At 36.2% G+C, this 13,569-nt stretch overlaps 1 protein-coding gene across 1 annotated transcript in view; it reads right to left on the bottom strand.

Moving 5' to 3' along the window:
- SPAG17 (sperm associated antigen 17) overlaps window positions 1-13,569 on the bottom strand; it is a 90,039-nt gene that overhangs the window by 33,847 nt on the left and 42,623 nt on the right. The window contains exons 17-23 of the mRNA XM_054269887.1: window positions 13,277-13,431; window positions 8,640-8,719; window positions 6,910-6,992; window positions 5,373-5,624; window positions 4,014-4,125; window positions 3,346-3,471; window positions 768-878 (exon numbers count right to left, since the gene is read on the bottom strand). Coding sequence (XP_054125862.1) covers window positions 768-878; window positions 3,346-3,471; window positions 4,014-4,125; window positions 5,373-5,624; window positions 6,910-6,992; window positions 8,640-8,719; window positions 13,277-13,431 — 919 coding nt within the window. The remainder of the gene's footprint in view (window positions 1-767; window positions 879-3,345; window positions 3,472-4,013; window positions 4,126-5,372; window positions 5,625-6,909; window positions 6,993-8,639; window positions 8,720-13,276; window positions 13,432-13,569) is intronic.

Below are 13,569 nucleotides of genomic sequence, written 5' to 3'. Positions count from 1 at the left end.
AAAGTCTAAGCAGTCTATTTTTTTAGTAATTAATTTGTAAAATATATTTGAACAATTAAAACTGAGTGTAGAGTTGAATGGTTTACCACAGTCCACACAAAGATGCATTCAATTAAATGTTTTCATATTTTAAGAGCTGAAAAATGCTGGAATTATTTTCTGATCAGAGAAGGGTTTCACTTTTATCCATAAGATGGTTTCAGGGGCCTTCAAATGTAATGGAAAAAAAAGCTCTTGGTAAAAGCAGACGCTGTTTTCACTGTGGTTTTCTGAAGCAATTGCTTCCAGTTGGTGAATGTGTTTATTGAAAGGCTGAGAGAAATCCCTCACTATGTCTGCACAACTGTAACCTAAAGTCCAACTCCTAAAGTAAAATGAAAACTCCAGAATTGCCTATATAAGTTTACAAAAATATTATTTCTTGGAAAACCAAGAAGACTCCTCAGCAAATCACATTTTCTTTGGCTCAAATTAATTGGCTGATTTTGCTGGGCTACTTAATAACAATACTTGCACTGCTCTGTTTTCACAGTAAGCAGAAAAACTTGGAGACCTCCCTCCATTTTGAAAATTGAATCAGAATATTCTTGACAATGTAATCTCATTTTGAGCCTTGCTGAAAATTCTCTACCATGTAGTAACAGCTGCTGAGAAAGGAAGAATTGCATGCAACAAATTATTGGGTTAAGGATTGTATGAAGGGGAAAAAAAAGGAAAAAAATTCCCCCTATGGTTCTCAAATATCCTCTTCTATTTGCTTACTTTACCTGCCTCCCCTGTAGGTCCATAATAGCTCAGAGACAGCTGGATTCCATTTTCCAAGGTGGCTGAAAAAGATCCAAACTTGCTCACAGCTTTCTTTTTATTTTTCAATTCTTCTAAAAAAAAAAAAAAAGAGGAATTAATTTTAAGGACAGCAACACATATCAGAACCACCTGACCTGTAAACCAATGGCTGGTGTGAGAAGTGGGGCTGGTGTGAGAACCTTAGTGAGGATGACTAACCTAAATAGACTAAATGGAGCAGGGAAAACCAACATTCCATTCTTAGGGTACAATATAATAGTCAGTTTTGTGCAATACACCTGTGGTTTTTAGCCAGAAATAGCATTCTAATTAGTTAGGTGTGTAAAAACAGGTTTAACAGCAACAACTAATGTAAAGTCTTATGGAATTTAAGCAGTTCTGGAGTTACGGATCCTTGTTTCTTGGCTGATAAGAATGTTAAACTGCCCATTTCTATTGCATGTGGTCTATGCACTAATAAAAATCACTGTCCCTCACATGTTGTCACAAGGACAGGAGCTGAACTTCAATTATCCCTGAGGTTCCCTTCCCTCCCCTCAGGATATTCTATGATTCTATGAATGTACTTTGAGGAGAAAGTAAAAGAAAGGACAAAAAAGTTGCAAAATTAGATCCAAAGACAGGTCTGGGATTTGTAAAAGTGGATCAGGAGTCAAACTCACATAGAGGGGCAGATCAAGGTGTCATGTGATGAATATGTCATGGTGAAAACCACATGAACTAGGCAAGATACACCTCCCAGACACTGGATCCTACCTTGCCTCTACTTCAGCTGCTGCTGCCTTAAAGAAATGTTCTATTGGTAAGAGAAAAACTTAGGATTTCACATATGGGCAACATATGGGAAATATGATATAAGGACGAGGAGTAGCAGAGAAGACTACAAAAGCAGGTTAAGGCAGGCCAAGCTATCTCCCAAACTCATCAACATGGGACACATCCTGAGACCTTGCCTGTTCCTATTTCTTGTCTGTCATTGCAATGCTTATTGCTGAACACCACCTGTAGGAAGATGTTTTGGAATTTTGACTGCTTTACACATTTACCATTGTACCATCCAGCCACTGTCAAGTATCAGAGTGGATTGATTCTTGTCTTCCCTACTGCCTTTCTATAAAGTGCTCCTGTTTACATGGGAGAAAAGCCTTGCACTTGTGTCCAGTGAATACAACTTGTCTCAGACACTCACACTCTGGCAGACCCTACAATGATACAGGTCAGCTGTCAGAAGTGCAGACAAAAAAAATCTTGTCTGTATAGAAATTTTGTATTAAGACAACCTACAATTACATTGCTGGTAAGCAAAGGGGAGAAGCAAGAGCAGGATGCTTTCTAACACTTGTGAGAAACAACTGCTCACTTTGAAAATTTTAAAAGGTTTAATAAACCTTAACAAAAATACAACAAAAGGACTACATAGGGAAAAAATCTGCAGCACTGGGAACTGCCCCTCATGCATACCACATGGCTGGTTCACCTTCAAGATGGATGTTCAGTCTTTTATACCCCTGGGGGTTGCATCAGCCAGCCCTGGCCCCTCCCAATTCTCAGTCAGCTCTTCTTTGCCATTTATCAGTGGAGACTGCTTTCTTGTGACTTGACTGGAGGTCAGGTGTTGCCATGCTGCACACCCTAAGCACCAAGCTTTTCCATTCCCAGCTGCCCCAGGTAAGGGGCACCTGTGCACACCTTCTTTTTACCTGTCCTAGACAACCCCAGCTGTCTGATGGTCACAATACAGGGGAAAAAGTGAACTGTGGGGAGAACAGAGGACATCTAAACCACAATAACATAACTATACACCACTAAAGCTTTTCTTAATATTTACACAATAGTCATCCCTTAATTGCGAGAGTCAATCATCTCATTATCCATTTATAACACACTGATGAAGAAGAAAAGAGCTAAGTTATCCTTTTCCAATACTCTTCAGTTTGGTGACAGGAATTCCATAATGTTTTTGGCAAACATATACGCAAATTATTACAAACTGTCTTGCTTCTTGGAAACACACTCGCCTGGGTTCAGAAAGGATTTGGATTCAATGCTTTCCGAGTATGAACAATACATCAACCAACAGCAGAAGCTGCTGGATTGCAGAAAGATCTGTTTTCAAAGCAAAGGTCTTGAGGCCATAATGCTATGGTCATCTGACCCACAAAAGGAGATTCACATCAAAAGGGGAAATCTTCCCTTTCATTGTGACTTTGGTCACAAAGTCACAATGGCTTTAAGATCCAAATGAGTCCTCCACTAAAGAAGAAAACTATTTTCTTAAGGAATGGTGATTTCCTTGATTTAGAAGAGAGACTGGTATGCACATGTCGACCTTCACTGAGCTTCTACATCTTGCTAAGACCTCTTTATGCAGTGCTTGAGTCAGTCAACTGGATTTTTGCTTTACTTTATGGAACACTGACTTTTCTTACTCTCCGCCAATGGTAACAATATATTTTCTGTTAGTTGGTAAGTTTTGCATTCAATTATTAAATACATCAAACTATTAATTCTTTATATCAGTGACATCAATCCACTGACCTGATGTAATTTGCTGTTCTTCATTAATTTCTTGCTCTTCAGCTTCCTTGAAGTTTTCCTTGGGGTCTGTGACATGAACGAAGAAATTGTGCTTGTCTTTCATTACTTTCACCTTTATCAAAGTTTCTGTAAAGCAATAGAATACTATTATTGCTTCCATCAGGCTTCAGAACTTACTTGCACCCAAATAAATGGTGCACCTGCTACTTTGAGTAAAGCACTCAAAAAAAGAAAATTGCTCATAACTGGACTGAATCATGTAGTAGAAAAACAAGGTGACAAAATTAAGGTTATCTGAGTTTAGACTAAATATATTATAAACTTCCTCATAATTAAATCTGAGAGTCTGCAGAAGACTCTGTGGCATAGAGATATTGCATTTGACTGGAAAAATAATTTGAACATCCTGGAAATATGATGCATCAGTTGCCATTGAAAAAATAAATACGAACTGATTTTTCTGCATTTCTAGTTTTCTGGCACTTCATTTATCTATCAACTGTTAACTTATTACAGGTAACTGTAAAGATTAATGATGATAGAGCCTAATATGGAATTTCTTTAACTGAATTTTTACTCTTGAGACATGAAAAACCATTTCTGGATTAAGAAATTATTCCATTAGTTAGCACTGAGTCAAAGCAAAACATAAAGAAAATAAGAATCACTTTTTACAAACTCTATCTTCTCTACTTGAATCTGTCCTCCATCGGATGGGAAAAGATACCGATTGGTTCCTGATACTTGAATGATATCCTCCCCTGTATTGTAGCCATGAAACTGGAAAAAACAAGTTTTAAATTATCTGTAAATGAGAAAGGCAGTACACATGAAAGAGGTAAATGAAGGACAGACCATCAGGATCACACTGTACTGCTCAACATCTTTTGCTTAGCTATTGAACCAATATAAAAAAACCTTGAGCAAATATCTAGCATGCTATAGTCATATCTAAATAATTTCCCCGTTACTAACTGAGGTAACTTGTTACATGTGAAAACCATCATGGAAACCGAAGAGTAGCAAGGAGACCGGTGAGTTAACATACAGTGTGAGAGAAAGAGAAGTTCTGATCAAGTACAATGCCATGGGATCACATAAAGGTCAGGTAAAGATTCAGCTTTCTGCCCTCTAGGTTTTGGAATTCAGATACTGTAAATCTAATTAGATTGCTATGGCTTCCACAGTGCTACAAGATGGAAAAAATTACGTGACTATATTCAAATAAGTCCAGACTGAAATGCCATCTATTTCTGAGTTTAAAGTCTGTACTTAAGCAAATTTAGACTGAATTACATTGATGTGTGCAAGTTTTGGATGCATGATACACTCTACAAATATAAGGTGGTGCAAACTGCTGAAAAACTGAACAAAACTAGTGAAGAGCTCCCTCTGTTAGTGCAACAGGCAGAAAAAGGAGAGCTGCTGTGTCCATTGAACTGTCTAAACATGAGTTCCTGGGATTGCTAGGGACATGAAGTACAATTAGAGTTTAGATTTCATGTGCCTTAATCTCCAAGAGTGAGCTGAGATCCACATTTCCTGTTGCACACATGCCAATGGAGTTACTTTATGAAATATGGGAAAACTATGTATTTTAGATTAGGGCACTTCAAGAACATGAATTTTGAAAGAGGATATGTATGAAATGGTGATTTCCAGTGTAGGCAGTCAAAATTTCAACTAGGTATAGTAGTTCCTTACTATGGAAGATGGGACAACTTCTTATGTTCCCCTTTCCTATCCTCTCCCAGAAAAATCTCACATGATCAACTTATGTTTGTGTTCATGTCATATTACACGAAAAAAAAATTAAATAATCTGGTGTAAGATAATCTTGAACATCAAGAACTGCTTTTTAAAACTTTTAGAAAAGCATCTGCTGCTAAACAACAGAGGTAACAAGACCCAGTTAGGCTTAATTTGCCCTGAACTCAAATTTCACAATAGATAATAGCTCTGCTGTAATCTTGAATCTGTATATAGTTAACACTTTTCTAATGTGGTATAATAATACAACTCCTTACCTTATAAACTTTCTCAGAACATGTTTCTGGAATGCTATGATCCTCAAGTTCAGCAGCTTTCGCTGACTCATTTTGATACTTGTCTTCCAAAGGTCTTCTGTTTGATCCTTTATTTCCTTTTTTATTTCCTTCTTTACTTCCTCTTAAATCCTGGCTTCTCCTTTTACTTTGCAATTTTTCTTCCTTTTCTTGTTCTTCTTCGTTTTCTTTTTCTTCTTCCTCTCGTAATCGGTCCTGCTCAATCTTCCAAGCCTACATTCAACATTAGGAATTAAACAGACTGTGTTTATCTTTGTACTACAAGATATTTCATATGTGCATGCTGAAAGGAGTAGAAGTAAACAAAACCAAAGGAATCAAAGTTCTACGCCAAAACACATTTCCAAACATGTCAAAAGTCTCACAATATCACACACCAAATTTTGGATAAAATTAGTGATTCACTCAATCTACAACAGCAGCCATTGTTGACCACAGGAAATGAATCAGGTGATTATTCATATCTTACATGATCAGTCACAGGAGAATGATTTTGTTGAATACTTTTCCACAATGTTTACCACCAAACCACAACGCATCATTGGTATTGGTTTATTCCCCAAATGCAACTGTGCGATAAAATGATTTCATTTTTTTACATAAAGAGGAATGACTTGTCAATGCCAAAATTATCAGCTTACATTAGAAAAACATTTGAGATTTTTGGAGTATTTAGGGTTTTGTAGCACTTTATAGTCTAAACATATTGAAGGAGAAGTGTTTCTGGGGAAGAAATAGCAAGCATGGAGAGTTACAAGTCAGGCATTAGCCTCGATTGAGCTGTGACAGTTAACCTCATTTCCTCTCTATATTCCAAATGAGGACTTGAATTGCACAGCATTATACATTGTGAGGAAGATGAGACATAATATGTCTGTGAGGAGTCAAAAAAAGGAAAGAGAATATAATATCAATAAAACTAGATTTGTGCAGATTAATGGATAGTACTAATGCTATGACCAAAACAACTGTATGCTTAATCCCTGCCTCAGCCAGAAATTTATTGTGTAAAGCTGGACAAGTCAATTAATCTGCAGTGAATTTTCATAGATCCATCTATAAAATGGGATTCTCTGACATAAGGGAACTCTGAGGTACAATATTGACATTCCTAATTTCAAAGAGCTGTAGACAGTGAAAGTACAGTTGGGTATACAAGTATTTCCATGAATCTGGATCTTATCTTTTCATACCTTTAAAATCAGAAGACTTCAGTAACTAGTAGGATATTATTCACAACATTCACTTCCTAGTATTGCAATTATAAATTACTTTGGAATGCCTAGTCTAACTCCTAATAGTCTTCTCTTAAGAAAACAACATAACATGACTCATAATCATTAAGGAATAAATTACAGAAAATAACATATACAAAAAATAACAAAGAGTAGAAAGACTAAGAGGATTCAGTCAAGCCCATGTACAGAACAAAGGCTCGCCTTTCTAAGAAAGCAGTGCTATCTAGTCCATTTCAGAAACATAAATATTTTTGCCTCACCTTTAGAGAATCTTCTCTGATAATGGGACTTTCTTCTTTCTTGGATTGAGACTCTATTACATTCTCAGGTTCAGTTGTGCTGCCTTTTAAAAGTGAAAGGGAGAATACGTGGGTTTTAGATACAGGAAAAGAAAATAATTTTTAAAAATGGGGAAAAAATGTGCAAGCAAATAAGAACGTATATTTAAAAACAGGAAAAGCATAATAATACAATAAAGCAAACCTTAAATATATTTAGAAATAAAATAGAAAGTCTGTTTAGGTTAGAAGAAACTTGAATCTCATAACTGGGGACCAAATACAGTAAATAATATATCAACAATTTGTGTAAAGACTGGCTCTCTGCTTTTTGCCATTGAAGACTTTGCTCTGGCAGCGTTTGTTTGTTTTTAAGTGAGCCAGAACAAGCTCAATACCAGAGTCACAGACGTTACAACCTTTCAGGACAAAAAATCCCAAATAAATGCTATTTGAATATTCAAACCTTCACTAAAGAAACACTCACCATATCCTTCATTTACTATTACAGCTTTATAGCATCTTTGACTTAATGAAAAGAGTATCTTATCTAAGTGTATTTTATACTATGCTTGGATACCCCATATTTACCTTCCAGAAAAGGTAATTTAAACTCAATTAAATTAACACTATCAGAAACTTCTAGTTAAATTGCTTTACATGATAAAGTAGAAATTGCAGTGTCAATGAAATTGAAAACACCCAAGAACACTGTTGCCCATCTGCGTGTTCCAGCTAGAGGTGATTATCTCCTTTCAGCAAGTACTCTATGAATCAAAACTGTCATGAAGCACCACAAGGGCAAGATTCAGTCTAGCTCTTGTGACAGCTAGAGATGTACAAATTATGATTTAGTAGTCATAACTGTACTTTGAGTTTCCAAACTATAATCAGAGGTGTTAACTGAGTTGAGGAGTAATGTTTCTATTTTTGTAAATGCTAAATGCTAGTCCTGGGAGGCTTCAAAGTGCATTCTCAAGAAAGGTAAAAAAGCAAAGGTTAAGCATAAACAAATTACTGTTAATACCATTTAAATATACAAGTAGAAAATTTTGACAGAAGTTCTTTTTTGTCAATAGGGGTTTTCAGATTCTGCTGCCTGCTGAACAGTTATTGTATGAACTGCTTACAATTTTCACTACCCAAAATGTTGCTTGTAATTCAAGTTTGCTCTGCAGTCTTGTCAATTCAAGTTTCCAGTTTTAGCTTCTAGCCCACAGCTTCTGACTTACAGCTTTTATCCTGCCCTTTAAAAAGGAATTTTCCTGAACCATGTTGCCAGCTTTAGCTACTGCTCACCTCTTCATATGTTCAGTCATCTGAACAGATACAAATTTGTATGTAATCATTAATCTCATTAGATAAGCACAGCTATTGAAAATGTAATTTGATACTAAAGCTGTCAGTTTTCCAAACAGAGAAAGATGCAGAATATATAAATATATACATTTAATGCATTCCAAAACATATTTATGCCTATATTTATGCCTACGTCAAAACAGCGTCATTCTATGAAAAAACATATGCAATTCTGCTCTGAAAAAATCTGTGTCTCAGCACTTAGAGTGAAAAATTAATTTCCTAGAATACAATAAAAAGATACCCACTTTTGCCTTTCTAAGTAAAGCCAGTGTTTTTGACAGCACTGACAGACAGTCCTAGAGGGCCTTCTGCCATGGCTTTTTCCAATTTAAAAGCCTCTATTTCCTTACCCATCTTCTCTTTTTGGTATTTAGCTTCTTCCTCTTTCACCCAGTCTTCAATTAAGTTGGCCACCAGCTCAAGATAGTTTCTGAAAAGCAGAATATTCCACAATACAATACAATACAATAAAATACAATACAATACAATACAATACAGTATTCACTAATGTAATTTCAAGTCAAACAAGATCACGTGGCTTCTCAGTTTCTTATACAAATATTATTCTATAATCTTTGAGACAAAACTTTTATTTGAAAGGATTTCTCTCAGTTTTTACAGGAAGTAGTACTTTTGCTTGTTTAGTATTTGCTTAGTACATGTTACACTAGGAATTCTGGTTATCCTTTCTGCAAAGAAATGTAAGAAACTTCTCTGCCAAAGAACACCTGCTAAAGAAAAATCTAGGAAATTAGAAAACTTAAAGACATTCAGTTCCAAAAGGTACAGACTCATTGTCAACCTTACTGTTTTGCCACTGAATAACTTATTTTCTTAGCTGCTTTTGATTGATGTTGATTCTTAAAATATGCTTTACTTGTTTATTCAGAAATGGAAGTACTATTGTATACAATGCAAGCTCCTCTTTATCAGTGTGACAAGAAAGGTGTTTGAAAATTGCCATCCAAATCCAGATGAGAGAATCAGTGTACCATAACCTGCCATGAATTAAGAATATTCACAAGTCACAACTAAGTTGAAGTGAGAACTGAAAAACAAACTGATCCAGAATTTGCTGCTGGCATCTACAGTTGCATTGTCTCATCTTCTAAAGGTGTCTGACATGACTGCTCAAGTAGCTCACTAAACAACTGCTTTCAAAAAAGGAGGAAGCCTGGGAATCTTATATGCAACTGCCACTCAACCCCTCATTCGGAGTTTTATCCCAATTCTTCAAAGTAAAATTCTTCATGTGTGCAAAATTGAAAGGAGCTTTTGAAGAATGCATCAGATTCAGTTGCTGAGTATATATAATGACTTCATGATATTTTGTGTTTACAGTTCAAGATGATTCAATTGTATTCAAAAACTCTGTGTGTAGTGGAGGCATTTGGGTATGAACATACAGATAATACAATCAATTCTTGACCTCATATCAGTTTTAAAGTCCTTATTGGAGCAGTCTGTCCAAGAGAATTAATAAGTCATGTACATAGGCTGGAACACACAGTTCAGGTACAGCTTCAAGATACACAAGACTCTTCCAGCTTCTGCAATGTAGGTGGAGTTTGCTTTGGGAAATTTGCATGGAGAAATTGTTGATCATATATACACTCAGTAGGGAGAAGATTATTCTGTTTGTATCTGAAGGAAAGTGCACAAGCTATAAAAACCTAGGGTGTTGAAAACAAAAGGCAGAACTAGTCTGGAACACAGAGTTGCCAGTACTGGAATAACTTGAAGATGAATATATGTTATAAATAAAAAAGAGACTATTCGTGTGGAAAATATTTTAGGCCAATGAAACAGTCATTCAAAGTCTAAAATACACATTCTATTAATATGTATTCTGATGTCACTACTGCCAATGTCTGACTCAGAAGCATTTCTCAGAAAGGATTATTCTTTTCCAGTAACTTGTGTAATGTGTTTACTATGAAACTATAAACAAATGTCATTAAGATTAACTTTGAGCAAAATAATGGTTTTGATAATGCCTGAATTGATTTGGCTTCCTGATAGAGTGGCCACTTATTCTAACCAGGATTAAAATGTTTTATATACACACTTATCATTGGAGGCACATGTGTCCATGCCTTTGGATTTCCTTACTCAGTGGCATCCATTAGATTTCCCATGCAGACTCCTGCTGCCTACCCTTTAAAAAGCATAATTTCTGAATTTTTGAATGTTCTACATGAACTACAGGATCTGATATCCATAAAGAAGAAGGAAGGTAACTGGGATCTCCAGGAGCAAAAGCTGCTGCAACATCAGAAATTATATTTCCTCTTTGCATGAGAATTTGCTGTAGCAGGACTCACTTAAATAAAATGAAATTATTCCATGATTCTGTAACCAACTGATTAGCAGATAAGATTTATATTCCAGACAGCAACTATGAGCTGTCACTCTACAAAGATGGTCTGTAGTCTATAAACTGTCCCAATAAAGAAGTAACAAGTGAACACAGATGGAGAACTCTTATCAGTGAAATTTTCAAGCTCTGCATCTATTGTGCATTTGTAACACTTCTGTGATGAAAGTGTGACTCTTAAAGCTATATCGAGAATTAGAATGATAGCAATATTAATAAAATAAAAACCAAGAAATTGTTACTGAACTCATCAGGAGTCACTTATTTCTTACAAAGGTAAAAACAAGTAATACTACTCTTAATTAATAAGTAGAGTTTGTGCCCATTTCTGGCAACTCAGCAGGATCTGGAAGCTAACTGCAGGCAATAGCTTGAAGCACTCCAGGTATTTAATGAGTGTCTTCCACAGAAGTGTTATGTTGCTTGGAAACATACACTAGCAAATATTTATGATACTTTGTCTGGAAATCTGAAATGATCTTTAAAAGTAAGGCTGAATAAAGTCTAAAACTGTGCTGATTATTTTGCAGAGTATAAGCAGGTATCAGTGACACATAACAGAAGCAAAAGAGGACCTATAGCTCTTCAAAAATTCTAAGCAGCATATAAAGCAGTGATGTTGAATGTCTCTAGGAAAGAAGAGCAAAGCCAAACCATCTTGTCAGTGTTCATGCCATTTTCTTTAGGAACTCCTTGCTGCTTTGAAACAGAACCTGGTGAAAAGTCACTGGACAAAGTAGGCATGCCCTAAGCAGAAGTTATCTTTAATGTCTAAGCCTTGATTCAAGGGGATGTGGAAGAGTAAGAAGTAGAAAGCACACAGATATATAATGCAGATAAAATGCATAATTTCTCATTTAGACGCAAAATTAGCAGCTTTTCTTTTGCAGGTATCAAGAGCCTTTCCTGTCTCTCAGTTGCTCTTGATCTATTTCAATGAATGCCCTTTCAAGATGACCAGCCAATCTGAGGTTTTACAACCCCAGAGATGAAGAGTGGCGGTTTCAGGGACAAATGCTTCCTGAGGAAGTCTGGTACCTCCCTCTGCTCCTACAGCACCCATATGCTGTTGGCAGGAGGTGTTTCTCAGTGTAAACAAACACCAGGTGACACATTAGAAGTTCTGGGGTGTGTGACCTGCTCTCTGGTGTTTGTTCCAAAAGTGTATGGGTCTCCTATGGGTCTCATGGCATATGTGTCAACTCTGCCCAGAAAACCCAAATGCACCAGGCAGCTGTCTTGTGGCACCAGCTGTTTATGTTTAGGAAACTTGAATTAGGCAGCTAAAGTCCAGTGTCACAAAGAAGTATAAGAACTGCTGGCAGAGTAAAAAGCTCTGGGTGCCAACAAACTGCTCTGTTACAGCCCTTGAGTCCACTGACTCTGTGCTTGGGTCTGTCTGAATGCAAGACCCAGCTTTACTACATCTTTCACTTATCTTTTGGGGAAGATTTTAGCTGCTATATAAATGCAAAACCACTGACACCAGACACCAGATTTTGTGGATCTGCCCAACAAGACAGCCAGCATTTTTTCCAAGGAACTTTGAATTTCTGTTGGTAAATAGCTTATGGCTCAGGTCCTATTCCCTGCTAATCACAACAGCCTGTTTTCATGGCAAATAATATAAGTCCAAATGCCTGGAAAGCTGAGATGGACCTACAGAGAGCTCCTTGATTGAGAGCAAAGATACAAAATACAATACAAAATATAGCTTCAGGAAGGCACATTTTCCTTATTTAGTGTTCAAACCTGTTCAAACATATACAGGTGTCAACAAAAGTTTATTATTAAAATTCCCATAATATGATAAATGAGGCACTACACTCAGAAAAGGATACCTGCAAACAAGCAGGGGGGAGGTATTTTTATACTGGATAATTTGTTTGAAATTTTATTTGATAAATCTAATTAAGTCATAGAGCACCAGAGTGACATTGTTAAAGATACCTCAGCTGTCTCTCCATGGCATTTTGATACTTTTACACATCAGTACATGGACAGTTGTTCTATTTTCAGTAGTTGTATCTACATCATCATGTATATCACTGCTTTGGTGCAAAAATGTGTTCCAAAATAAATAGGTCCACTAACAAAAGAGCTAAAGTGGACGTATCAACCACTTGCACACCTCTAACTGGTGAGCAGGTACTGATAAGGAATTAAGAAGAATATGTTATTCTGTGCGAAAAAAATTCTAATATTAACAAAGGGATTTGACCTTTTCTCAAAAAAAATTCCCACAAAATCACTCAATTTATGTATATATAATAGAAAAACCTGATAAGTATATACTTAGACAGAATTTTTTTTAATGTTCTTCACCTGGAACGTCCTACAATTTTCTTGATGTGGCATTTCTAATGATTTTATATGTATGTGTACGTTATTTACATTTTGATACTTGATGATAAGGAGCTATACTCTGCATTATTCTTACTCAGAAAAGTTCAACAGAATTCTGTTGATACAGCACTGTTTTTGACTCACATGACTTTCTTTCTCATAAGTGTGTCACATAGTCATTTCTAAGCTTTGCCCTAAAGCTTAATTAAAATGGCTTTAATTAAAAATGACTGTGAAAGAGACAGGGAAGACAAAATCCATTACCTGAATCCCACATTAGAGTGCAGAGCAATATTCCAAGTCTCTTGGCTCTGACGATGTTGATTCATGGGATTGTGAAAAACCATTAGTAAAGAGTTATCTTGGCTATGATAAAAGGAATCAATACATCTGTATTCTTGGGATGCTGTATGAAGAACCTGAAAAGGAAAGGAATAAAGGTACATCCTTCCTCCAGATGGTAGCATATGTTTTAGAGGCTACATAGCACAGCTTTGAGCAACAGGTGCTCCAGAAAACTCTCTTGCAAGATGTACCCAAAGCATTTGGATTCCAGC

This window comes from Melozone crissalis, unplaced genomic scaffold (assembly GCF_028551555.1).
Source record: "Melozone crissalis strain CALT ecotype California unplaced genomic scaffold, PUWL_Pcris_2 ptg000008l_1, whole genome shotgun sequence".
NCBI lineage: Eukaryota > Metazoa > Chordata > Aves > Passeriformes > Passerellidae > Melozone > Melozone crissalis.
Note: the sequence above shows the minus strand (reverse complement) of the source record. Positions and strands in the feature narration are given on the sequence as shown.